This window comes from Equus asinus, chromosome 20 (assembly GCF_041296235.1).
Source record: "Equus asinus isolate D_3611 breed Donkey chromosome 20, EquAss-T2T_v2, whole genome shotgun sequence".
Classification (NCBI taxonomy): Eukaryota; Metazoa; Chordata; class Mammalia; order Perissodactyla; family Equidae; genus Equus; species Equus asinus.
Genome location: NC_091809.1, coordinates 66,071,969 through 66,099,132, shown reverse-complemented (window position 1 = coordinate 66,099,132; position 27,164 = coordinate 66,071,969). Strand labels below are relative to the sequence as shown.

Sequence of the window (27,164 nt, the reverse complement as noted above, 5' to 3'; positions counted from 1 at the left end):
GGACCCTTAGTGACCCCAAAGTCAGCATCCACTGCCCTGTGCCTTTGGCAATCATCCTTGGTCCGGGACTGGCTCTAGCCTGTGTGGATGCCTGTGGATGCTGCCAAGAGTTCCTCAAAGCGGGGAGGTAACCATTATCCACAGCACCTCTGAGGTTCTGCCATTCTGGCAGAGCATATGGGAGGGACCAGTTCCTCCCAAGTCCTGGTAATGCTGCTGGAGACTGGCAGGAACGTGGAGGGAGGGCTGACAAGCCAGAGCTGCAGAGGAGAGGGCCACTGGGGAGGCACATCCAAGGCACTGTCCTCTCAGAACTAAAGCAGGAGGCAGGGGGCGCATGAGGCTGGCCCCCTGAACCGTCACACTGTGACCCTAAGTGTTACCAAGCAACCAAGGAGGTGGGTCAGGTAAAGAAGGAGGTGGCTGAAGGAGGGGGCATGTGGAACTTACTGGAGTCAAGCAAATGCCAGCCACAGTTTTGAAGGGTCTAGATGGAAAGGGGATAATGCCAAACACTATTAATCCTCAACCCTGGGTGGTGGAAAGAAAAAAATGTATACACAAGCATGTATGTACATATGTATATGTATATACAAATTCTCTAAGTCAGACAGCACTGGGTTTGAGATCCCATCTGACAGTTACCAATTGCAGGACCTTCCACGAGGCACATAAGCTAACTGCGGGCGCTAACTCCTCCGGACAGGGCTGTCAGGGAGCATTGGAGCGCTGGCGCGCACTCAGAGCCCAGGGAAAGTTCTCCACCCCTCCACTCCCTCGCAGTGGTTAGGAAGCCTGTTTTGTTTTCTTCCCAGGCGAGACCTCAAGGAAGAGTGAGGCTAGTGGCTATCTTTAGAATCCTCGAAGCGGAGGGAGCCCTGAGCGTGGAGGGGCAGCATCAGCCCCGGGACGGCGGGCCACAAAGGGGCATTGTGCCGGGAGGGCTGCCTGGGGCAGGCGCTGACTCCGCTCTGGCCTGGGGACCGGCGGGTTTGCTCCCAGTGAGAAGTCCTCCATCCCCGCCCACAATGGCCAACCTCCAACAATAGTTTTGTCAAACGTCAGGAATGCAGGAAAACGCCAGAGACCGTTTATTTTCCCCCAGGGTAGGTAGGGGAGAAAGCCGCTCCTTTTCCTGGGCTGGATGGAGTCTGTCCAGCCTGCCTGCGGTTGGGCTGCACCGAGTTCCGCCGTCCCTAGGGAGGCGGCCAGGTGACAGCACCGCCCCCTCTGCTAGGCGACTGCACGCCTTTCAGAGCCCCGCTCAGCCTGTTGCCTACGGCTCAGAGAGGAGATGCTGGTGTCTATGACGCACAGGACCGAAACCGGGACAAACGTCACCCCACCCTTACCCGACTCCAGTACCGGGAGATTGAGCGGGTGCTCAGTCCCGAAAGCTGGTCATCTTGCGGTTGCGATCGGAGGAAAAACCCTTGTATATAACACGCCCATCTACGAGGAAACCCGGCGCCTCCTTCCACAACTCCTCACTCCTGCGCCAGCTGTGGTGCAGAGGGATTCTCGGCTTGGAGAAGGGCGTCTGGGTCACCGAGGTCTCTGTCTTGGGGTTTCCGCTGCCTGGGGAGTCCGAAGGCGCCTCGGAGCCCCTTCCCAGGGCTCGGATTCGAAGGAGGAGGGATCCGGGTTTGAGAGAATTTTCACTATGATCGCTGTCGACTCCGCCCGCCTCCAGGTGGCCCGCCCTGCGAGGGCAGCGGGCTGGAGTCTGACGGCGGCCGCCCCAATCCGGGGGTCCTGCGTGAGTCGGGGGCTGAGTGTCCGAGCGTGGCGACCTCCCCCAACCCCAAATCTCCCGACACCCACCAGCTCCCCCTGCATCTCTGGTGACACTGGCCGCGGCGGGGAGGATGAGCCCACAGAAGCAGACAGAGGCCGAGCGGAACAGGGTTCCTTCCCGCTGGCCGGACCTCCCGTCCTTCCTCCTGGCGCAGTTCTTTCCCTTCCTCGGGCTGAGAGCCCTGGAGAGGCAGAGGGAAACCTTAGACTCTTCCCACAAAAATGCACTCTCATCTACCCAATTTTGCATTACCCTCTGGGCCGCCCTGAACCCGCTGAAGAGCCCAGTGGGGCCCGATGCCATCCCGGGAAGGGCCGCTCTCTCAGTACCCTACCCGGGCCAGCGCGCGGAGGTGGGTTCCGGCAGCCCTGGGCCCCTGCAGACCCTCGATGTTTCACCCTGATGACCTGACGGGGAAGCACTGGGCGGTGCTAACCATGCCAACGACCATTTATTAGTTTACACCGAGAGTGGACTGCTGGGGGTCCACATCTGGGAATCCGCCAGAGGAGTGCCTCTCCTCCCTGGAGGCAAGCCCCAAGGGAGGCTGGAGCAGGCGAAGTTGCTGGAGCACGGTAAATTCAGAGCAGAGGCGTCAGATGACTCAAAAGTGCAGCGGCATCTGGCTCAGACAGGTTGTTGACCCAATTCAATGTGACCAGATACTTCCGTGAGCCCCATAGCCCGCCCTTACCCAGACCTGTACCCCCTTTTGGCGATGCGCCCCGTCTGGGATGTGTTAATACGTGCCGTCGGGTTACCGTTTAGTCGGGCACGTTCGTCTCGGCGCTCTTCCTCTGTGAGCTGATCTGGTAGGTTCACCGGCAGAGGGCAACCTTATTCCAAGTTCTCAAGCGCCCCTGGCCATCTCCTCGCTCCCTACCTAACTAGGGAGATGGAACTTAGTGTCTTTACTGTTTACAGCCGTTCCTTCCCATGGCTTTCTTCTTCCTCCTCCCCTCAGGCGTCCGGCGTGATCCAGTAGATCTGGCCTCTCCTCGCCTGCAGCAGGACCGAGGGGGAGCTGGCCCCATACGTCTTATCTCTAGCAAAGCCAGTGTGAACTGGCTCTGTCCAGGTGACTGTCCTCTTTTTCCTCCTCCTGAAAATTGTTTACATTTTAAAGAGAGACAGTCTCCAGCCTGAGGAAAGCAGGCCAGGGAAGGCAGGGTGAGTGTGAGTGTGTGCACCTGCGCATGTTGGGGGCTAGAGAGACAGGGAGAGAGAGATGGCTGGCAGCTTCTGAAAGAGGGTGAGGGAGGGCTTTCCCTGTTTCCTGAAATCACCTCAGATCCCAATTTAGTTAGCACATGGAGACACTTACTTTGCGCCGGGCACTTCGTTGCACACCGTCTTAGTGGAGCAAGTTCTGGGTTTGGAGCTGTGAGATCCAGCTGGAATTCTGGCTCTCTCCCCATGAATTTCTTCTTACAGTGGTACATCTTGTTCATGGCACTTACCACTATGCAGTTAAATGCTTGTATAGTCATTTTATCCAGTCAGCACACATTTATAGAGTGCCCACTATGTGCCAATAAAGGAGCCCTTGCTGAGCTTGTAGTCAGACAGAGAAAAAGCAATAAGTATAATAACTAAATCCTATCTGTTGGAAGGGGGCCAATTGTATAGGGCTTTGCAGACATTTCATGGACTTTGGCCTTAATGTGAAAGAAAAGGGGAGCCATTCGTGGGTTTTGAACAGCAAATGGGCATTTACTTTTCACAAGGATAGTGCTGGCTGCTGTGTTGAGAATAGACTGTAGGAGATAATTGAACAAAACAGAGGCCACAGTAGTGATCCTGGTGAAGGGGTATTCTCTCAGGCCAGGGGGTAGTGCTGGAGGTGGAGAGAAGTGGTCACATTCTGAATATGTTTTCAAAAATGGAATAAAAAAGATTCTTGTCTGATTGTGGGATGTAGAGATCTCAAGGGATCAAAGATAACTCCAAGCAGCTGGAAGGATAGAGTTGCCATGGACTGAGACCAGAAGACTGTGGAGAAAAGATATAGAAGAGCTTAATTTTGGATGTATTAAGTTTGAAGTGTCTACTGGGAAAACTAGTGGAGAGGTTGACTAGGCTCATGTCTGGAGAGGGCTGGGCTGGAGATAGAAATGTGGGGTTGTCAGAATACACCAAGGTGGCGCTGAATGCTGGGAGGCTGGAGAGACCACCGAAAGAGTGAGTGGGGCAGGGAGTCTAGGCACTGAACCTGGGCTGCCAGCATGCACATCACATCTGTTCCCTCTGCTCAGCTATAATTCCCATGATCCTCCCCTGTTCAGGGCTCCATCCACAGTGCCTGCCCAGAGAACATCTATTCAATGAGTGAACCTAATCTCTCTGCCTCTTCCTCTCATCACATGTAAAATGAACATACACAGGATACCTACCTTATAAGGTCATTGTCAGGAAAAGTTAAATGAGGTAATGAAAGTGAAAATGCCTTATGTATAGTAGGCACTCAGTCTATTTTACAAATGTAGGTTTGATTATTTCATTCTGTACTCTATGATAACTCAGGTTTATAGGAAGTTAACCGCTTGTATTACTTGATGGTATCTTCACAGTTAAGTCCTGAAACATTCAGGGCAAACACTATTATTCTTGTTTATAGATGAGAAAAGTGGGCTTGGTGAGGTGGAATAACTTCCTTGAGGCACACATCTCATAGTAACGCCGGTGGCTAACATATTTGAGCATGTCTGTGTCAGGCACTGCGTTAACGATTTTGCTTGTATCTCGAAACAGCTCTCCAAGGTGGGTGTTATTATCCTCATTTGCAAATGAGGAAACTGAAGCATAGAAAGGATGATTAACTCAGCCAAGTCACATGGCGGCCGAGTGGCAGAGCCTGGGCCATGAAGCGGATCTCCTGATCCTGACTTGAATCTTCTTTCCCCAACCTTCTAGCTCCTCTTCCTCATTCCTGTCCTAGACTCCTGCCAGGGCTGGGCCTCACCATAGGCAAAGTGAGTGGCTGCCTCCTCGCTTTGAAGTTGGAAAAGTTCTTTCTCCTCCCACTTTTCTCCTACCAAGCCTGCTGCAGGATCTGAAAGTTCAGTTACTCCTCTGGAACTTTCTAGAACAAACTAGGTCAAAGCATTTTGGTTCATTGCTCCCTCTCTCTGGAATGTACTTTCCCCTCTTCTCTATGTGGTGAACAACTTCTGTGTGTTTATCCAAATTCTGGTGTTTTTCCAAATCCAGCTCATGTGTCACTTCTGCTGTGAAGCCTTCCCTGCTTGCACCAGACAGACTTAGTCACTACTTAGTTCCTATGACACTTTGTTCATACCTCTGTTGTAGCATGTGTCAAAATGTAATGACAGCTTCCGATGGATTGGAATACTATGGTATTCCTATGGATACCTCTGTAAGACTGCGATTTTCTCCAGGAAAGCTTCTTATTTCTTTCATGTCTTTGTATCTGATGTGGTGTTTGCTTCATGAATACATAAATGAATGACTGATCCATCAATAATCACTCTCAAAGCAATTTTAAGGATATCAAATACTGTTTTAGAGATGAGCAAATAGGCTCAAAGAAGTGACTTGCCCCAAGTCAGTCAGCTCATTAAATATTGGAGCCTGAGCTCCAGAAAGGTGATGAGGTTGTGCCTTGTGAAGTCTCCAGACAACTGGTGAAGCCCAAAGACTTCGTGCTACTGTTGCCTTCTTTTCCCACTGCCATCCTGGGTCCTTGAACCCTCCCCAGAACGATCCTGCAGGTGGCAACAGAGGCCAAAGAAAGGCGCAGCGTCCTGGCCGGAGCCCATGTCTGGGAGTGAGTAGAAGGAAGCAGAGCTCCCTGAGGGCAGGGGCAAGCTGATTTGAAGACATCCAGGAGAGGGAGAGCATCATATGCCCCATCATTTGTAGCTCAGAAATTGTTTAGACACTTTTAGAGTAAGCACTAGTCATAAAATTGACATGAAGAAAGGAAAAGCAATTAAAATAAAAGGATATCAAATAATAAAATGAAACTTTATATTTGGATGGAAAAGCCACATGATCTGTCCCAAGTCACAGAGTTAGAAAGGGGCAGAGGGGAGGGCTGGCCTGGTGGTGCAGCGATTAAGTGTGCATGTTCCACTTCGGTAGCCTGTGGTTCACTGGTTGGGATCCCAGGTGTGGACATGGCACTGCTTGGCACGCCATGCTGTGGTAGGCATCCCACGTATAAAGTAGAGGAAGATGGGCACGGATGTTAGCTCAGGGCCAGTCTTCCTCAGCAAAAAGAGGAGGATTGGCAGCAGTTAGCTCAGGGCTAATCTTCCTCAAAAAAAAAAGAAAGAAAGAAAGGGGCAGAGGGGAGGGTCAATCCCAGGGCCCACTGCCTCATGTCACCTGCAGAGCAAGTTTCTGCCTGATGGTTGAGCACAGAGAAGCCAGGTGTGGTACAGGTACATTAGACAGGACCCAGAGGTTGTTTGGTCATAGACTGAAGGCCACCTGGGGGGCAGAGCTTCTAGTTGGCTGTTGGGTTTTGTGCCCAGCTCTGCCCTAATAAGCATTTTTCCAATGGCTCGCTAAAAAAGCAGAGGAAAGGTCATCAGATTTGCCAAGGACAGGAAACTGAGTACTTGCAAGTGCCCACGCGGAAGAGTGGGGAACTGTGTAAGTCCAAGCAGCATGGGCCAATGGGGACACAGAACAAGGTGACATTTACCCTTGTGTTCAAAATAGTGGGGCAAGGACAGCGTGGAAGAGCCATGGCTTTCGGCTGGGGCCTTTATGATAACAACTCACGGTTGTGCAGTGCTTAGAAGGCATTTTCATTATCTCTTTATCCCTCAGGACACACTATGAGGCAGTAATGGGGAAACTGAGGCTGGAAGGATCCTGTCTAAGTGGTGGAGCTATAGTATGAATTGCGTCTCTGTAACTCTTGGGCTGCTTCTCTGCTTTCACCCCACATCTCTAAGCAGGCTTTGAAACAAGCTTTGGAACCTTGCTCACCTCCAGTCCAGCCATCGCCCCGTTATAGGAGCGGATCATCCATCTCTTTCTGGGGCTACTGCACAACCTCCACGTTTGACCCCATCCTCTCTTTCCTCCCATTAATTTGATATGAGTTGCCAGATTTAGCAAACAAAACAAAACAAAACAAAAAACCAAGATGCTCAGTTAAATTTGAAATTTAGAAAAACATTGAATAATTTTTATCTTATGAGACGTAACATACTAAAATTTTTTTATCTCAAGTTCAAATTTAACAGGCACCTGTATTTTATCTGGCAACCCTATATATGAGTGATAGTTCTGAAACAACATTTCCACCGTTCTGAAAATGTCCAATTTCCCTGTTACCTATAGGGCTGGGGCCACAAACTCAAATTCCTGCGGGGCCTGGGAAGGTAACATGAGTGTATGAATCGGGTGATCAGTAGGGGTGGGGCCTAAAGCGAAATTCAAAATTGCAGAGCAAATGTTCCCCCAACACAAATATTCAAATTTAGATTTTTGAACTATGTGATAAATCCCTATTGAAGCAAAAAGCAAGCAAATACACACACACACACATCCATGGCTGTCAGTCCAGCTTCCCATCTGGAACCTGGGCTAGGCCAAGCCCTCGGCCTGGTGCTGGAGGCCCCTGGTTGAGTGTTCTGCCTTCACTCTCACCACTCTAAGGCTGGGTTCTCCCCTCCTGCCCCCCTCTCCTTCACCAGCTAGTTCTCACTCATCGTGGCCCACCTCCCCCCCCCGCCCCCCGGCCACCTTCCACCGTGCCAGTCCTGCTGGCCACTCAGTGACCTTGCCCTTTGCATGGTCAACGTGCTCCTTTCTGCCCAAGAGCATCTCTAGTGGTCACATCACTTTCCTCTCCAATAACCCAAAGAGAAGACAGGAAACCACTTTGAGAGGCCCCTACCATGTGCCAAGCCCTTTATATGCAGATCTTTGCTTATTTTTGGTCTCCTCTTCTTGGTGAGATGGTGACTCACTCAAGGGTAGCAACCCCGTGTCACACCCCTCTAAATGCCACTTTGAGCTTCGCTGTAAAGATGCACTCAGTGCATACTTGCCAACGGGGCCAAGAGTATACAAACTCCTGAACTCAGTAACTTCAGACTGGAAGCAAAACCACACACCAGTGCTTCCCCCACCCGCACAGTTCCTCACCACACCTCGTCACCTCCCAACTCTAGTTTCAAGCATTTTTAAAATCTGAGGCTTTAGCACAAGTTTAAGCCTTGGCTTAAAAATCCGTTTTTTACAGAGCTGATTAGGACCTGAATTTGGAAGATGTTGGTTCTCTTTTGACCTCAGTCCAAAAGAGTTCTGCTTTATTGGAAAATTAGCTGTAGCACCTTCAAAGGCCTCCTCTTGTGCGTGTTGAGCTGAGCCAGCCTTGAGGCTTTGAAAGGAATGCCATTTAATCTTGGCAAAGCTCCACCTTTTGTTTCTAAGGGAGAAAAAAGCCCCAGGGATACGGATGACTCAGGGCAAAGGACAGTGGCCCCAGACCTGATCCACTTCTGATGGGGAAAGGGCAAGAATCTTGGAAATACCCGAATTAGACACTAAGCTGGGGAAAAAAAAAGGGACAAGCACCAGCAGGGCAACCTTTCAGTTTTGCTAACTCCAAAGATTTTTCAAATACCCTCCCCCTCTCATGATTGCTGGCCTCCCCAGCTGCGATCCGGCTGAGATGTGCTGAGCTTGGCTGGGCCGCGCTGCCCTCTGGGACGGCTCTGGAGCCAGCTATACCTTCAGGGAGCTCCCTCTTCATGATTTCCTCTGACCCCACAGCTGCCTCCAGGGGCTGCCTGGCCAGGGAGGGACCTTCTAGAAGCCCTATTGCCTTTTGAATTCTGCTATTACTCTTTTCTTTGTAAATGGAGCCCCTTCCTTATGATGGGAAAGGGTGTCATGACAAATAATACGTCTCTATTTTATCATTAGGCTCCAAACTTGTCCATGGGGAAAAAAAAGTGGCTTCCTTTTTAATTGAACTAACATGAAGAAGCTCTTTATTATTCACCTTCAAAGAGACTGTACTAGGTCCCTTGGACAGGACTCAGCGCAGAATTTCCTAATCAGAAATCAGGACAGAAAGAAAAGGAGACAAGGACACAGGGGTGAACTGTACTGGATTAGTGGTTTTTCCATAAATAGTCTAGTTTCGTGTCTGGGCGGTGGGGGGAGGGGGTTTGCATGGGCTTGTGGGCCGGGTACTGTGCGGGAAGCTGGGAACCCAGAAATGAATGGAACACCATGCCCGGCTCTCCCTGCCTGATGGAGGAGGTAGACGTAGGCACCCAGTGCCCAGGGAGAAGCACTGTGGTGCAGTGGTTAAGAGCACTAGTGCTGGATTCAGCCAGCCTGGTTTGTACGCTGGCTCTGCCACTTATGGGCTGTATGGCACTGGGCAAGTTACTTAGCTTCTCTGTGCCTTATGTTTTGCATCCTAAAATGGAGTTAATTATGAAACCTACATGATAGGGTTCCTGTGAGGATTCAATGAGTTAAATAGTCAAAATACTTACGCACAGCGCTTGGCACTTGTGTTTATTGTGATCGTTCGGGAGGTGTGGAGGAAGTGTGTGGGAGCAGCTGACTGCCTGGATGTGGCAGGGGAAGCTTCAAAGAGCAGGTGACATTTGATTTGCATCCTGAAAGATGAGTAGGAGTTTGTGGACAAAAATGGTGTGAAGGAACCCAGGCAGGGGGAGCATGGTGGGAGGGGGAGAGAAGGTGGGGCTGTCCGGAGAAGCAGAGGCCAGTGGGGAATGGTGCTGGTCTGGGGAGGGAGTGAAAGCACAGGAGTCTGAAGAGGCGGGTCAGGCTAGGCTGGCAAAAGCCTCGAGTTCCATGTAATAGGTCATTCATTCACATCTAGCGCTTCAACTGTATCTGGCGTACTGTAAGTGCTCAATAAGTATTAGCATCGTTGTTATTACTATTATCAAGTCCTTTACAGGCATCCTCTCATTGAATTCTCCCCACATCCCTGGGCAGTGGGTTCTTTTATCCCCATTCTATGAGATGAAGAAGGAAGGCCCAAGGAAGTTACATAAGTTGCCCAATGTCACTGAACCAAGAAGGGGCAGAGCCAGTAGGTTGCAGAGCTGCAGTTTGAACTTGGATCTCTGACCCCAGAGCCTAAGCTCTTAACAGTGACTTTGTGCTTTCTCACAGTGCTTAAGGCTGCTGCCTTAAGTGCTTCCTATTGCCTAGTTAAATGGGATTGTATGCGATGATACTATTTGGTTTACTTTGAAAGAAATAAAGGAATCCAGTAAGGCAGTCTGACAGGGGCCTTGGGTGAATAAATGCACCCTTAGGCTGGGGTGTATTTCAGGCAGCCTGGGCAGGGAGCTCCTGGGCTGTATCCACAAGGCTCAGGCCCCAGGGGCGTGGCCTTCTGACCCCCTTGGGCCCCTAGCACAAAAATCACGATGGCAATCCCAGTTAGCGTTTCTTTGCAGACTGCTTGGCAGGGCTGAATGTACCTGGCACCCTCTGGGTCACTTTGCTCTGAGCAAGGGCTTGGCTCCCTTAGGCATCAATACAGGCCCATTGTGCAGGTCACCAAGCCTTGGACGAGAGCCCACACATCTTCTGGTTGGGCCGGGGCCTGTGATACCTTCTCTCCCACCCCTTCACAGCCAGCTGGGCATTTGTGTCCTGGATCAGTTCTGCAGGTCCTCCCTCTTTCTTTTAGAAGACACTCACTGGTGGAAGACACGTAGTCAGTGGGCCCCTAGCACCTCCCGGGAAGTAGCTGGGGAGGGAGGAACAGGCTCCAGTGGGGAAGCAGACGGCAGGCACTGGGGAGCTCCCCTTCTCCAAACACGTCCCTGTTCCCTGTGCTCTGGTGTCTTCAATGCCAGAGGTTTAAGAAATCACCCCAGATCCCCTGGCATTTACCCTGGGGCAGCTGCCCCTTATTAGCATCCCAATGCAGGTGAGCTGATCTGCAGAAATGTCACCTCCTTAGACATTTCCCATCCCACAATTCACCCTTATTCCCTGTTTTTCCCTTTACAACATTTACTCCAATTCGTAGTCCTGGGCTGGCCGGCCAACAAGGGCAGCTCAAGCCACAAGTTAATCCTGTTTTACATCGGAGGTGCTCAATGAGACAAGAAGGTGCATGTTCCTTTTGGAGAAGTTGGGTGGGCACAGTCTTGAGCAGCTAGAAGCCCCATAACAGTGCTGGGAAGCCGAATGAGAGGGCATATGGGCTAACTTGGTTCTGTCACCACCAAGCCTGCTGCCTAAAGTTAGAGTGTCCTCACCCCTGTTGACCTCCTACCCTCTCAGTCAGTCCCTGACCCCAACTAGGAGCCTTCTCTGTGGACATCAGCCCCAGCCTCAGTCCAGAGGGGTTGCTTCTGTAGGGAATGGCTCTGTAAGAAGCATCCCCAACCCTATGCCAAGGAGCTGGAGACCTCAGTGGTGCCACACACCCCCAGGCTGGGTAGCCACACTTCTCTTGAAAACCACACAGAACGTTTTTGCTTCAATCAAGTGGTGAGAGTCCTTCTCTCTTGCTCTGAAGTCCCATGGCCATCTGAGCCTTGCCTCTCACTGAGTCCTTGGTCCAGGCACAGAGTATTTCTATCTCATCTCACCATGGCCAGCGCTAGGCAAAACCATGAAAGACTGTACTTTGTCTGAAGTGCTTTTGACCATAAGGAGGGGCGTCTCATGCCCATTGGCAAAGTGTAAATTGGCACAACCTTTCTGGAAACAATTCAGACGTGTGTCAACAGCATTAAGAGGGCTCTTCCTTTTGGTTGAGAAATTCCATTTTCGTGGTTTCCATTTAAGGAAAAGTTTGTAACAGAGGTTTGTAATCGGGAGTTCATTTTCACCATGGGAAATTGGGCTTTGATGCACCTTCTTCTGGATCCCATTGGTTTGCTGCCTTAATAACATGTGAACCTTCTTTGGCTTTCCAGTCATAGACTGAACATAGAGTAGGCAGTCAAGGCTGACTTAAGGTGATGTAACTTTGTGGATAATGTTGTCTACAGGGGCTTCCTCCCAAAAGACATGGTTCTCAAAAGGAGACTCAAATGGTGCGGAGCACATAACAATTTGTGTGGGGAGCTTGTAAAAAGGGAAATTGTATGAACGCCTTACCTCCCGTTCTGATTCAGTAAGCCTGGGTGGTTTCCAGGAATGTCTATTTGTAAGAAGTTCCCTAAAGATTTTGATTTGCAGAGAGAACATTTGAGAAACATGGCTTAGACTGTAATCTACCATGGTCCATTTAGTTTTTAAAGAATTCTCCTAGGTCTTATTTTTATGGGAATATTGTATGTCACGCAGGATCCAGGCATTCAAGAAATATCTGAAATACCAGACAAGCATTCTTACCACAAAGCTATAGGAAGTAGAGCAATTACAAAAGATGCTATGTAACCCATGTACCTCACTTTTTTTTAAAGATTTTATTTTTCCTTTTTCTCCCAAAGCCCCCCGGTACATAGTTGTGTATTTTTAGTTGTGGGTCCTTCTAGTTGTGGCATGTGGGATGCCGCCTCAGCATGGCTTGATGAGCGGTGCCTTGTCTGCGCCCAGGATTCGAACTGGTGAAACCCTGGGCCACCAAAGCAGAGCGCACGAACTTAACCACTTGGCCACGGGGCCAGCCCCACCAGTGTACCAAACTTTTAAGTGCACACACCGCATATAGATACAGAGGAATCTGGAATGACTTAAGTATGCAAAAGTGTTCTGTTCACGAGCAAGCTTGAGCACTTGACTTTTTTCCTAGGGGTCATGTGAAATGGGTGCATGTTTCCATGTTCACTTTCCCAGCACTTCTCAGGCTCTCCCATAAGGAGTGATCTTGGAAGCAGCTGGGAATTCCTTTTCCTGTCTGCCTGATCCAACTGTCTTCTCTCCATTCTGTCTACAGGTCAGTTTGGTAAATCAGGGCTGCAATTCTTTTCACTGTTAGGAAGATACCTATTTGGTGGGACATGTTATTAATTTTGCCCATTTCTTCTCAAAATGTGCTGGACATTGGAATCACCAGGCGAGCTTTTCCAAACCAAATGTCCTGGATGAACTTCAAACTAACTCCATCAGAATCTTAGGTGGGGGCTGGTTCTCAGATATCAGTATTTTTAAAGCCCTCACATGATTCTATGTGCAGCACAGTTGAGAACTATTAATTGGCCTAAACTCCACTGAGGTAGGAATGCAAGTACAGCAGGAACCTTCATTGAACAGCCAGGAGAAGAATATTTCTTTTCCTTGTACCTTATCCCCACTCATGATTCCATGATTACTTTCTGTGTCCACTTGTCCTTCTGTGGTTTGGTTTGCTTTGCTTTTTTCCTTTTCACAGCCTGCAAGTATTACCCTGTGGTGCCTAACTGTATTGTAGTTTTACTGCATTCAGAACTGGAAAGCTCTCATTGCAACCCAACTTTCTTAAACCCAAACCAATCTTCTTTCAAAGTCTGACCATATGGCCCCCAGTTACCCAGGATGTTTTTTAAAAATGGAGGTTCCTGGTGTCTGCCCCATACTCACTAAGTCGGAATCTCTGGGGGTGGTTCCATGAATCTGGATTTTTAACAAGTTCCTCAGTGATTTCTATACTCTAAAGTTTGGGTATTTCTGCCCTAAACCCACTAGTTGAGCTGTGGGTACGGTCATGCTTAGGGCCCAAAACATTGAGGATGAAGACCTAAGAACAAGCTTAACAGGAATGTGATACATTTCAACCCCATGAGGTTGGAACTTCTGAGGACAGGGATGAGCAAAGGGCTGATTATTAGGTTACCAACTACACTCTTTCTAGTTAAGAGACATAGATGAAAATCTCTGAGACTATTCTCAAGGCTATCCTTAATAGACTGTGCTATAAGGAAGAAATTTCCCACTCCAGATTCTCAATGGATGCAGTTCTGGCATTTAGATTGTACCAGTCATCTATTGCCACAACAATGCTGTGTAACACACAACCATGAAACCTCAATGGTACACAGTAAATACTGAGTTTTGCTCATGAGCCTGTAGGTAGGGCGGGTGATTCTGCTCATCTAAACTGGGCTTGGTGAGGCACCCATGTGAGTTGGCAGTCAGTTGTAGGTAGGCTAAATGACTTAAATGATCTTGGGTGAGCTTTCCCACATGTTTGAGGCCTTGGCCAGAACATCTGGGGCAATTCAGCTTGTTCCAAGTAGGTCATCCTCCAGCAGGCTAAGCCCAGGCATGGCAGGATTCTGAGAGAGAGCAGAAGCATGCAAGGTCTCTTAAAGCCTAGGTCTGCAACTTGTGCAATGCCACTTCTGCCACACTCTGTTTGCCATCTCGAGTCACAGGGTGAACCCATATTCAAGCAAGGTAGAGAAACAGACTCTCTCTTCGATGAGAGAAGTTGTAAAGTCACATTCCAAAGGGTGTGGATGCAGGAGGACATTAATCAGTGCCATTTATGCAAACAATCTTCCACATCCATTACCTAAATGTTATCTGTTTAGCCAATGCTGTAGTTAGGAGGCACAAAGTTGTGAAGGCTCTCATATTGGTCCTGGGCATCAGAAAGGTCTGTGTGCCCAAATATGGGAAGGTAAAGCCTTGTATGTCAACAGTTTGCTTCGAGTATCTTATGCTTTACCAATGATAGCCTGGTGTGCATCATCAAGGGGACTTGCAAAAGTATCCAGGAAATTATTCAAGATATTCAGAAAACTTCCCAAAGAAGGATTAGTAACCTTGCAGATCCTGTTTCTATGCTGCCCTGAAATTCTAGTGAGGCTCCGGTTGTCAAGGAGATGCTGTTGTTTCAAAGTGGGACACATCCATCCCTGAGCTAAAGACCCATTGAAAATGGCTTTCCACTCCTCCAAATGAATAAATACAGGTATTTTAGCATAACCTTTGAGACCCTGCACAGTCTGACCAAACCATCCTTTCCAAATTCATCTTCTAATGTTAGTCCTACACACATATTGCAGTGGGTTTTTGCTCCCTCTGTCCTCTCTACCTAAATGGGTTGTTCCTCAACTTCTGCAAATCCAAATCTTAGCAATTCTACAAGTGCCTGTTTAAATCTTACCTGGTTTAAAAACCATCACTGATAATGGCAAACAAAAGTGCACTACTTTCCTCTTTATTTGGCATAGAGGAAAAAGAATAGTGGTATAAATCTGAGAATAGTTCGGCCATCCGCTTGTTTGACCTTAGACAAGTCACTTAAATTTGCTAAGGCTATGATTTTAACTCTCTAAATTGGGGATAATCCCCACCTGCAGAGTGATTGTAATAAAATCATGTATTTAAAGTTCCTAACATATAGAAGGTTCTGGATAAATGGTGGCTATTTTTATGACCCTATGTTACAAGCTTTTACCTTATTCTTTTCTATGTTGTCTGACGTTGCTCATCTGACCCTTTTCTTACCAACACTTCCCCTTTCATAAGGGCAAGGGCTATGTCTTCTTTCCCACTACTGCTGTCTGTGTTTTACAGATGAGGCAATGGAAGAACCACAAGATTAGGTAACTTGTTCAAGGTCAGATAAGTTAGCAATGGTGGAGTTGCAATTTGAGTTTATTCTAGGGTCTGCTTTCTAAGGCCCTACCCTATACTGCCTTATCGTGGCCTGGGCTCTGGGGAAGCAGACCCAAGACCAAGGGTTATTTGAGATGGAGGGAGGACATGGGGAGCAAAACAGGAAAGCAGGGAAAGCCCAGAGATTTGGGCTGGAACTCATTCTGAGTCTCCAAATGGTGGCCTGGGGGAAGGAAAGAAGGAAGCACTCAAGCACTGTCCCCAGTTAGTCACTGCTCCTGGGTTAACTGTTAACTCCCTGCATTTCAGGTTGTGCAAGCTTAGTACAAAGGCAGCTCCCTCTGGCATCCTGCCACAAGCACTCAGAACAGCCCCAGGCCAGGAAGCGAGAAGTGAGCAGGCCAGGGCCCCCAGAGGTACCTTCCCACTGAACCTGTGAAAACCAGCCAGAGCCTGCCTGGAACTGGTGGCCACAGCAGCAGGCAGGAGGGAGCTGGAGGGGGGCCAAGTGAGTTGAAGCGGTGGACAAGAGGCGTGCACTAATGCCTCTGGGCAAAGGAGAGAGTCGGTGGCAAAAAGTATTATAACCAGGAGAGTGTTCCCGAATTTCATCTTGATGTGAAGATGAAGGGTTTGTTTACATTTATTTTAGGAGCAGCCAGTGCAAGAGGGAGTACGAAGAATTCTTGCCTCAAATTCCTTTTAAAGAGTTCTATAGAAATGTTTGGGCTCATCTGTGTTTGGAAACATGTCCAGTATGAGAAAGTATGGGAGAAGAGACATTTTCTGAGACTTTCTTCTCAATTCAGTTAGAAAGTTACATGCATTAGAGACTATGACTTTGAATTAGTAACTTCCACCATATAGAATGGTCCTAAAAATAAAAATGCAACACACTTTTGAGTTATCCTGAGTCTTCTTTATAATCAGGCCTAGTCTCTTGAGAGAAACTCTTAGCGTTTAAATTGACAGGTACTGATTTTATATATTGGTCTGTGAACCTCCCCCTCAGGGATCATCTTTTAAATCAAAAGGCTCATTCAGGACTGGAGGAAAAAAATCTGTTCTTTAAAATTAAAAAAGCTGCAAGTTAGCCAGAGAGAAAAGTTATCTAACCTCTTGTTTAGGGCATGGACTATCCTCCTACTTTTTAGTAAAATGTTGTGTTGATAGCAGGATCATTTATATCACTAAGCAAGAAATTTAAGCTGAGTTAAGGTAGTGAAGTTCAATATAAAAAGTGACATGAGAAAGACCAAGTTCAGGGGCTGGCCTAGTGGCGCAGCAGTTAAGTTCGCCCGTTCCAATTCTCGGTGGTCCGGGGTTCGCCGGTTTGGATCCCAGGTGGGGATATGGCACCGCTTGGCACGCCATGCTGTGGTAGGCGTCCCACATATAAAGTAGAGGAAGATGGGCATGGATGTTAGCTCAGGGCCAGCCTTCCTCAGCAAAAAAGAGGACTAGCAGTAGTTAGCTCAGGGCTAATCTTCCTCCAAAAAAAAAAGAAAGACCAGAGTTCAAATCCCCACTGTGCTGATTCTAGGTCCCAACTCTTGGACAAAGCTCTCTAAGAGTCAATCTCCTCATCTGTAAAATGTTAGCAGTTCTTTACAGAGTTATTGTGAGGATTAAATGAGATCACAAATGTGAAAGGACCAAACACACACAGAAACATGGAGTTTTACTTTAAAAATGGCTCAGATATTAATAAATTCCTAGGTAACTGCTGTCAAAAAGCTGGATTTTGATAGGGGGAGAACTCGTGGAAGGGCTGGGCTGTTGGCTGAGTCCGTCTCATGTGCCCTGTCCTTTATCTGGGCCAGAGGTGGCATATTATTGGAAAAGACAGACTCTAACCAGCAAGGAGCCGATTTCTGCTGAACCCCCATTACAGCTAGACATACGACACCAGGGAGAGCTCCTGCCTTTGATACGAACTGTTATGTCATCAGCGAGTCAAGAGAAATGCAACGTTAGTGCTTTCCTTGGAAAACCTGGCTCAAAAGACTTTACACATCTCCTATAGCTTTCCAAAAGCCTATCTTACATTCCTTTTTGTTTTTAGATTGGCACCTGAGCTGACATCTGTTGCCAGTCTTTTTTTTCCTTCTTCTTCTCCTCAAAGCCCCCCCTGTACATAGTTGTATATTCTAGTTGTGAGTGCCTCTGGTTGTGGTATGTGGGACGCCACCTCAGCATGGCCTGATGAGCGGTGCCATGTCTGCGCCCAGGATCTGAACTGGTGAAACCCTGGGCCACCGAAGCGGAGCGTGTGAACTTAACCACTTGGCCATGGGGCCGGCCCCCTATCTTACATTTCTACTTGGGAATCTTACCATCACTTCACATTACACATGTATAATCTCCCCCTCCTCCTCAATTCTTCTTCCTTCCTTTTTATCTCCTGACTTTCTCATCTATCCATTTAAATTCATCACTGTACTGTATATTTCAAATACATTATTCCACTTCACCCAATTTTCAACCAACCATATCAAGAAGGTATTACTCCCCTCAGACTGTGGTATGGAAATCAAAATTCATAGAGATTAAATTACCTCCAAGGTCACAAAGCAAGTAGAATGTGAAAAAAAATAGGTTTTGAATCTGGGCTCTGCCGCCATGTTCAATGCCCTTTCCCCGATTCCACATTACTATTTTGGTTAACGAGAGAAAACAGTGCCATTAATTTGCCTCTTGCTGAGTTCACAATTGATATTTTAAAAGGTTAACAATAACTATACGTTTTGCAAAACTTACACTATTGCAATATTCCATTAATGCAACATTGAGTGATTATAAGAAATGTCACAGGAAAACCATGGGTCAGGAATAAAAAAGGGGAAAAATGACTCTTACAATTCTGATGTCTTTCAGAATGCACGTTGCAGTAATTAAGGAGAAACAAACATAGGCAAGAATGTTACTCCAATACAAATATAAATACATATATATACAAAAGCAAATAATCAGGGTTCAGTTTTGCCAATTTTATTGAACCAATAAAATTCCTACTAATAACAATGAAATAAATTTCTGCAAGTATAAATGTGATACAGTTTAACAAAACCCATTGTTCTGTACCTATAAATAGATTTTCAAAATGTCATAAAAAGTGCAGTTATGAATTGTTGTTAACATGTTAATACAGTTCCTTTATTTCAAATGCGTTTGTCTTGACTCACTAACAGTTCCTTCTGCATCTGTTCAAATAATATTACCCATCCCTCCAAAAAAAAAAAAAAGGAGGCATTAAAGCACTGGAATATTACACATAAACTGATCTGTTCAGGTCAGCTTTAGTCAGAATTGTAAAATCAGCAACATAAGAAAAATAAAACCTAGTTATACATACAAAAAGCTTTCATAAGTTCTATACTCTCCTTACTGCTGACTCACGGGGAGGGCGTAATAGTTGAAAAGGCCTATATGGTTCACTACCTTAGACTACATCTACAGCAGGGTCTGGTTCACCAGAAGTTTAAAGTGGCTGTTTATCAAGTTTGCTATTTTCAGAATTGAACCTATAAATGTAAGACCGCCATTTGACACTGAAAACTGTGTGCATCCTAAATTGCATCAATGAGCTATTTGATAAAAGCTTATTCTAATTGAAAACCTTATATAGTAAGAGACTGATATATAGAGCAGTCTTTAAGATCACGTCATCCGCCTCACATTAGTCCAAAGTCACGTGCTTCGTAAAAAAAAAAAATTACAGTAACAAAGCACAGGACTACAAAGGCAAAACATCACAGCTTCTGATTACACTGAATAAAAAGTACCAAGGAACGCAAAAGATAATTCTGTATTAATACTGATGAATTAAAGAACTATAATAGACGTTTCACAGCATGCTACATATATCACTCACAACTTAAGGATAAAATGATGTCTAAAATTCAAAGTCAAGAAGTTGGCAATCTGATTTCATGTGCAATTCAGCTACAAAGTCTTAATATATACATTCATTATGTAGCTGCCCTGCAAAATCAGGATTTAAAAAAAGAGATTTCAAGTTCAAATCCTATTTCATAAGCTAAAGGATACATCCAGTTCTTCCATGACCAGGAAAGTTATTTTCAGGTTTGAAGGAGCTAATCCAAGTAGCAAGGCCATGTTCCAAGTTGACCTGACAGGGTTCTTTTTTACCTTGCTCAGACTGTGCATGTGGATGTGACTATTCTATTAGCATGGAGAAGATGCCAAACTGGCTTGTGGTTTGCTTTCTGTGTCTATCTTATTTTGGGTTGAAAAGAGTAAATGTGAAGAGAAAGAGGAAGGGAAAAATTGTATTTTCTTTTCAGAGAAGATACACGAATGCAAAGGAATTATTTGCACTAGACAGAGTTTGCATTACTTTCCTTGATGAACAAGGGTACCATTTAACTCTTAGCTTTTATTTTAGAGAACCAGTGAAATTCAGAAAAGAGAAAATAGTCTCAACACTACAAAGGAAACTTTTTGGCAACCCAACTGATAAGTTTCCTTTGTCTTACCTTTGGATCCTTCCTTATCAGATTTGGGAGTCAGTTGAAAATTTGTAAAGACTGATTAATTTAAGAAAGAGATGTATAAGGAGTTTCATTCGGTAAGTGTCATAATTTGTACACTTAGCTAGCCAGGATTCATGAACAATATTTTAGCATCAAAGACCAGAGATTCTCTCTCCCTTGGATATTCTTTCTGTAAAAATTACACATTCATTTTTAAGAGATTAAATTGAGGGGTGCAAGAAAATACTGTTTTAGCAAAATGTATACACCAAAAATTATACTTATCATACTTAGACTTACTAATGTTTGATGTTGTCCTATGAGCTGTAAAATGGGGTGTTTGTTCTAAAGGCTATTTTATAGTATGCATTTCATTATTTCAAAGATTTCTACAAGCATTGAAAAGAATCAGATATTCATTCTTTTTCCCCCCTCTATATTTTTTCTTTTTCATTTCTGTACTTCACGGTGGTGTAGTCTTAATTAATTTAAAGCTAGAATGAACACTTCAAGATAAACGATTTAATAAAAACCATCCCTTCAGTCTCCAAGTCTTGTTTCTTAACTAGGCATCAACTCATTCCTAGGCCCTTATAGGCATTTACTAGACTCTGCTGTCAGGTTCGGTTGTTCATGAATGGGAATGGAAAGCATGCAAATACCACTATAGATCATAATAACCTACACTTTCAAGTAGGGTGGCTCATCATCAGGTCAGACAACAAACTATAAACACGCCCATGTTAGAAACCTGACAGAGTTTTCATCTACAAACTACACCAAATGCACACTGGCTGGAGAGGAAAAACTGTCACTTCTTCCTCCTCTGTGCAGTTCCTGTTCCTTAATATACTGTCTGATTATATCTGAAGTGCAGCCAGGGGAATAAAGACTACAGTCAATGCGTTCCCTTTTCATTCTGTAACACATTTTTCCCCCATGAGAACAGGGTAGGAATGGGGTTAGAAGCCTAGTCTAACCCAGGAAAGCTTGATCAAAACCCTAATGTACCAAATTTTGTGGTACTTTATCTATATTATAAATCAAGTGGGCTTCTGTGACCCAATGGGACCACCTAAATGCCGCTTATCATATGTTCTTCTATTAGAAATGCATTTCAAGGCCCAAACACCACCAATAAAACAAATGTCTGAAACACCACCCATGTGTATGCCAGAAATTTCCTGTTCTACTGAACGGTTAAGATCAATCTAGATTGCTGGAGAATAAACTTTACATTCAAATAACCTAGACTAACAGCAGTATTTATTACCTAATATAGATCCAGGTTAGGATGGCAATTTGATCACTTTAAAATCCTGCTAAATGCTAAATTCTGCATGGTAGAAATAGTTCAATTTCTGTATCATGTATAAATATAAAGATTCTTACTTTGATAGAAGGCAAAAATCCTCTATGATTTATTTAAAATATGGAAGTAGTATTACTGAACCATAGAGAGTGAATCCATGAAAAGGTTGGATACTCTGAATTTATAGGCTCTTTGGGGATGAGGTAGAGGAGAGCAAGAGATTTTGGCAGCTGGGAAAGGGGAGAACAGGATGGGATGGACAAGATTACACTTGGTGCTGCATAATATCTGGTAGGGTGTCCAGGGCAAAGGTCAGCCAAAATACAGCTGGATGGTTGAGGAATTCAGAGGGAGTTGGGACAAAGTCATATTAATGAACGGAGAAAAGGTGATTCAGAAAAGTAAATGCTGGTGACTATCAGCAGGTGGCTGGTGATGTTTGGTTTGGATTGTGAAAAGGCATTCAGACCAAGATGGGCTGAGGGAAGGGGCGGGGAGGAAGCGTGCAGAGGTTGAGGCACTTGGAGGAGGAGAAAGCAGGCAGGAAAGGGTGGACTGAATGCAGGCAGGAGCTCCCACAGCGGGAAATGTTCCCTCACTCTAGGTGCACGATGCTGAGGACAGCCACACTCTCGGAATTATGTTCCATGTGTTCTTTGAGAAACTCTTCCTTCCTCACAGGGCTCTGCTTTATCATATACCTCTACCTCTACGATCTATGTCACCCCAGCTATTTTTGTTCTAGGTCTCACCTGAGCAGAGACTGCTAACTAAGCCAAATTAGCATGGAAATACACTCCACATGCAGGGGACTCTTCAGTTCTGGTGACTGAGACAGATACATTCATGTTACAGTACTGCTGTGAGGAAAGACTACTGAATTTGATTCTCAGTCTCCAGAGGGATATAATAGGGAAACATAGTTTACGATGACGGCCGCCTAGAAGAGGTTCTGATTAGATAAATTAGGTAACTCAAAACTCATCTAAATGGAGGAGCCACATGTCTCTCAGTTTGCTGCTGAATCAGACTTCTAAGAAAATTTCATATACTATTTATATAACATTACTGTTGCATAAATTTTACTCCATGCAAGACCACCTATTTGCATAAAAAAGGAAAAAGTCCTATTAGATAAAGAGAAGAGTTTAAGGTCCTGCTTTCCCGAGGAATGATTTAGACTTGTCTTTAAAACACAACATAAAACAAAACAAAAACCTCATTTTACTAGCACAGTGCAAATCACTTTTTTAACATGCACTGAAATTTACTTTTTTCCCTGATGAACTGTCCTTAGAGTTTAAAAGAATTTTCCCATGATATATGCATGCACTCTGCATGAATTTGGTGAACTATTTTTAAGTACAGGTCTTTAATTGTTTGCTGCTAATTTTATTTTGCTGTGGCATAAAAATCTAAGGTTTTGGATTTGAAAAAACTCTAAGATGGAAAAGGAAAAAGTTGCTCTGGAATACTGTTAATTGGTTTTTAGGAGCATTTAAAATTTTTAGGAGACTTTATAACGATTAAAATAGGGGCTCTGGTTCAAATATGATTTTGATGAGAAGCTTACATGGAGTTTTCTGTTCTAAAACAGCCCTGGGTTGCTCTGCCATTTTTTGGGTTTAAAAGCCATAATGAAAGGGCAAGGCCATGTCCCAGATTTCAAATTAGCCACCTTTTATTTAAAATGTACCCCAAAGGGGACAAAGATTCTTCCTGAGACTGAGACAATCAGTTTGAAAAGCTGAAGAAGGTAATAAGTGGTCCCGTCTCAAATGCCTCTTTTCCTCTAATTATCCCGGGTCCATCGGAGGAAGCCTAATCTGAAGGATCTGGGAGGCAGCTGCCTGGCCACTCCCACGGTCAAGGGATTGGGTTCAAGGGCAGATTCCCTTTCAGAGGGGAGAATACTTAGATTTTTTTTTAAGGTGATCCGAGAAATTAAGAATTACAACTGAAGCTGGAAAATTTGATATTCAAAAGTAAATAGCTATCAATCAAGCATATACATCAGTGGATTATTAGACTAATTTTAACATAATAAGCAACGAAGTTAGAGAATTCACATTCACATGTGCTTTCTTCATGGACACGTGGACATTTCGGTTTGGCACAATGTGAGCCCAAGGTGTAGGTGAGCGTATCGCAGGATCACGTCGTTACACCCATTGAACCAGATATCTCTTTGAAAAATATCACATTTTAATATAAAAAGCTATACTATAAATTACTACATAGTAAATTCAATACTCTGAAAAAATACCACCCTGGAAAACCGCATCAGAATTTCAAGTTTGCATTAGATAAAGTTCACAGCAAACTCGCTGTAAAATGGTATTCACAACCTGGAATGCTGTGCATGCTGTGTCTTAGCAGGTGCCCAAGCACCTTCAGAAGTCAATTTTTCTAGGCTGGTTCACTGAGGTTCATAAATATATTGTTTTGTTTTTGTTTATAGTTCCAAGTCAACTTCTTTTCCTGATTATTGATGAGATAGATCAATGTTGAGCTAAAAAAAAAAAAAATTTTGCTAGGAAAGAGAACTAGTAAAGGCACGAATATTTCCATAACCCAAACTCCAACTACTTATATTTCTGGGGAAGAAAAAAAAACCCAAAAACTAAGTGGCCACTTTAGTTACTTAAATCTTGTTTCCCTTTTGGTCTAAAGCTCATGTGGTGTTCTGTGAGAATTTCTCCTCCTTTTCAATATATAAAAATCATTTTTCATCCTGTAATACAGGTCACCTGCACAAAAATACAGGGCTTTAACTGAAAGAATTCTATCTAAAAGACAAATGTCAAGAATAAACAATATCTTCAACTTGAAAGTTCTAACGTTAGGGAAGTCAAATGGACATTTATGTTGTCATCTGTTTTGTCATTTTCCTAAATACTTTCTTTGTAGTTAATATGTATCTATATAATGAGCTATTGAATAAAATCAACATATGGTATATGCAATAAACAAAACAAAAGGGATCTGGCATGAGTTCTTTGAGCAATCTCTTTAAATAAACCACCCTGTCTTAAAAAATATTAGTAATCTTTTCCTCACATGGAAGATTTCAAACAAGGTCCTGGAATCCAAAAATGCAGAACTACCTTCTGTTAACAGGTTTACAGTCATCTATTTTCTTACCTGGAACAAAATCTAAAAGAAAGCAGTCTAATGTATTGTACCAGAAAAGGACGATAAATGGAAGGGGTAAATGATTAAGAAAACACTAGTCCACGATTCTTTCAAGAGAGAAAAAAAGTAAGTCCTATATAAAAGTAAGTAAGTCTAAAAGGAAATCTTTGTGGGAAGTCTAACGGAAAATTTTAACACCATTATTTACTATGAAAAAATGGATCTGTTTTAAAAAAATTAGCATGTTTGTGTAAAATTCAAGTCACCCTTAATTAACCAAAAAGTGTTTACGCAGTGCATCCGTGTCCTACTGGATAGTTGTAAGCATCTCTTTAGGCACTTCACTGGTTCATGAGCGTAACACAAATTAAAGCTATAAACACATCCCGTTGTGCTCTGTGAAGACAGTCTGATCAAGCAACAGAAACCAATGCAAAAATGTGACTTTTTGATGCTTATTCCTCCCCTAAGACTAGGTATCTTTTTTTAACCAGTTGTCCAAAGAGATTTTTCTGGGGAAGGAGATGCTTTGGCATTATGAAAGGAACATTGTTCAACCCCAGTAAGGCAAAAAAGCCTTGTGCAATAAAGAAATTTGAACAAAATTTCTTTATGGCTCTGTTTAAAAGGACACTTCTGCAGTGACATAATAGGGGAAAGTTTAGTTGAGTATTTTTTTAACATATTGCACTCTTTTTCTTCTTGTTGTTGTTCAATCACATTAATGCATAGAAACACAACTTTTACTTTTGAATAATAAACTGTTTAACCTATTATAAGAAAAATCATGGAAAATAAATTCTAAAAGCCTAACAGGAAAAATATAGGTATAGTAACCTTCCTCTGCTTACTGTGATATAGAAAACACTATGAGAAAAGAAAAATGTGCAAAGAAAATTTTTGGTCAGTCTTGTGTGGGTACAGGTTTGTATGTGCCAACTAAACGAACTGTGAGCGGCACTGTGAGGACTGATTATTTAAGATGACTGAGGATTACTGTCAGTGATAGAAAGGAGTGTGCATAATTCCACTTTTAATATATACATCTGATATGGAAAACTGAAACTTCTGTTTCAGAAGAGAAAGAAAATAGCTGAATTTGGCATTTCAGTAGCATGCTATAGAATTCATCATGATTAATTTCACATTAAATTATGGACAATGGCTGTATCACATTTCACGTTATCGCCAATAGCAGTAAAAAAACAAAAACAAATAAACAAAAAAAAAAACAAACAGTGCCTGACAAATAATCTCCTGGGGACACAGATGTGTGTCCTGTGAGCAGCTTAGTTCAACAGCGCATGCTTTTCCTCCACCAGATTTAGGACACAACATGAAAGGTTTAGAATGGCCAGAGGAAGTCATTCTTTGCTGAATTCCAATATCTGAAAAACAATTGCTTGAGCAGATTGTAAGCGCTTTTCCTTATTTTAAAAAAAAAAAAAAAAAAGGAAGAAAAAAATACACATACGTACAAACCCAAAAGCGCTGAAGTTAAGCATTAACAAACCAGGTTCGTGATTTATGATCAGTATCCAAAAATCCAACTATAAACAATGCAAAGTAGTGCTCCTCAGTATTATTTTTGCAATTGTTAGTAATGTTAAGCATCAAGAAAAATAAAACACATCATTGCACATTACAGCCGCCAAAAAAAAAACGGCTAAACTTTTGACACTAGAGAATTGAATAACTTTTGATGCTACATCACAAACAGCTTCTGATGTATATCTTATGTGAAAAGGTCTTTACACACATATGACATTTTCCCGGGGTGATGCTTCAGGTCAAATGCCGAGTTATGGCACGAAGAGCATAAAGGAGTTCAGCTTGCATCCGTGCTTCCATTAAGAGTAAATTTACGTGAACCTAGAAATGAAAACGTTATCAGTTTAGAGACCATTATAAACAACTGAAAAGCCTTTCAATTATTTTCATATATCAGATATTCACAAAGGTTTTCACGTGTCTACAGATACCTGCACACACACACGCCTGGGCATATTTATGCAAGTATATGACATAACACTCGAGAAAACCATGTTTATAAAGGACAGCTCTTGTGAGCAATAAAATGACCCCTGAAGTCTTAAAAATTCCAATAATTTTGTTATAATATATGTTATATAAAGCCAATCAATCTTTTGAGTTATAAAATAAAACTAATTTTTATAAATTATGCTTGTCCTATGAATTATATTTCTTCCAGTTGTAAAATTTTAAAGATTTTATTTTTTTAATTAATTTTTTTTAATTTTTCCTTTTTCTTCCCAAAGCCCCCTGGTACATAGCTATACATTTTTAGTTGTGGGTCCTTCTGGTTGTGCTATGTGGGATGCCACCTCAGCATGGCCTGATGAGTGGTGCCATGTCCGCGCCCAGGATCCAAACAGGTGAAACCCTGGGCCGCCGAAGCGGACGGTGTGAACTTAACCACTCGGCCACGGGGCCGGCCCTCCAGGTGTAAAATTTTATATGGCTAAAAATCAGCCCTACATTTCTTATAGCCTATGTTTATTCCTTAGAAAACACTTGTTACTATTTCCTTGAAAGACACTAAAGGGAAACTCTGAAGCTTACAGCAGTTTGTAATTAGCACCTGGCACTTGTTAGATACACATAGCCTCCCAAAAGCCTTTTAGATACAGCTGTGAACAAGTGCCTGACTTTTGGGGGATATGTCTCAGGTGATAGGTTAAAATAAACACCCACATATTTTCAAAATTTATTACAAAGAAGTATGTTATATTTAAGTTACTTTGGTATCTTTCTATGGGTTGGATACACTGTTGGATATACTCTCTTCGTGGGTAAAGAGAATTTCTAGATATAACTTGGTAAAGGAAGAAAATTTAATGCAAACATATAAATAGGGCATAAAGATCCATTAAGGAGAGATGCTGGAGATAAAATGGGTATTTATTTGATG

At 44.0% G+C, this 27,164-nt stretch overlaps 1 protein-coding gene across 5 annotated transcripts in view; it reads right to left on the bottom strand.

Annotated features, from left to right (window-relative positions):
• Positions 1–22,500: 22,500 nt before the first annotated feature.
• Positions 22,501–27,164, bottom strand: part of SESN3 (sestrin 3) — a 62,716-nt gene continuing 58,052 nt past the window's right edge. For 4 of the 5 annotated variants that reach the window (XM_044751964.2, XM_070490418.1, XM_044751966.2 and 1 more), the window contains one exon: positions 25,671–26,104. In XM_044751964.2, the coding sequence (XP_044607899.1) occupies positions 26,018–26,104 (87 nt within the window). In that variant the 3' untranslated portion in view covers positions 25,671–26,017. Of the gene's footprint in view, positions 23,610–25,670; positions 26,105–27,164 lie in introns of those variants that run through there. The other variant, XM_044751965.2, reaches the window with a different exon arrangement.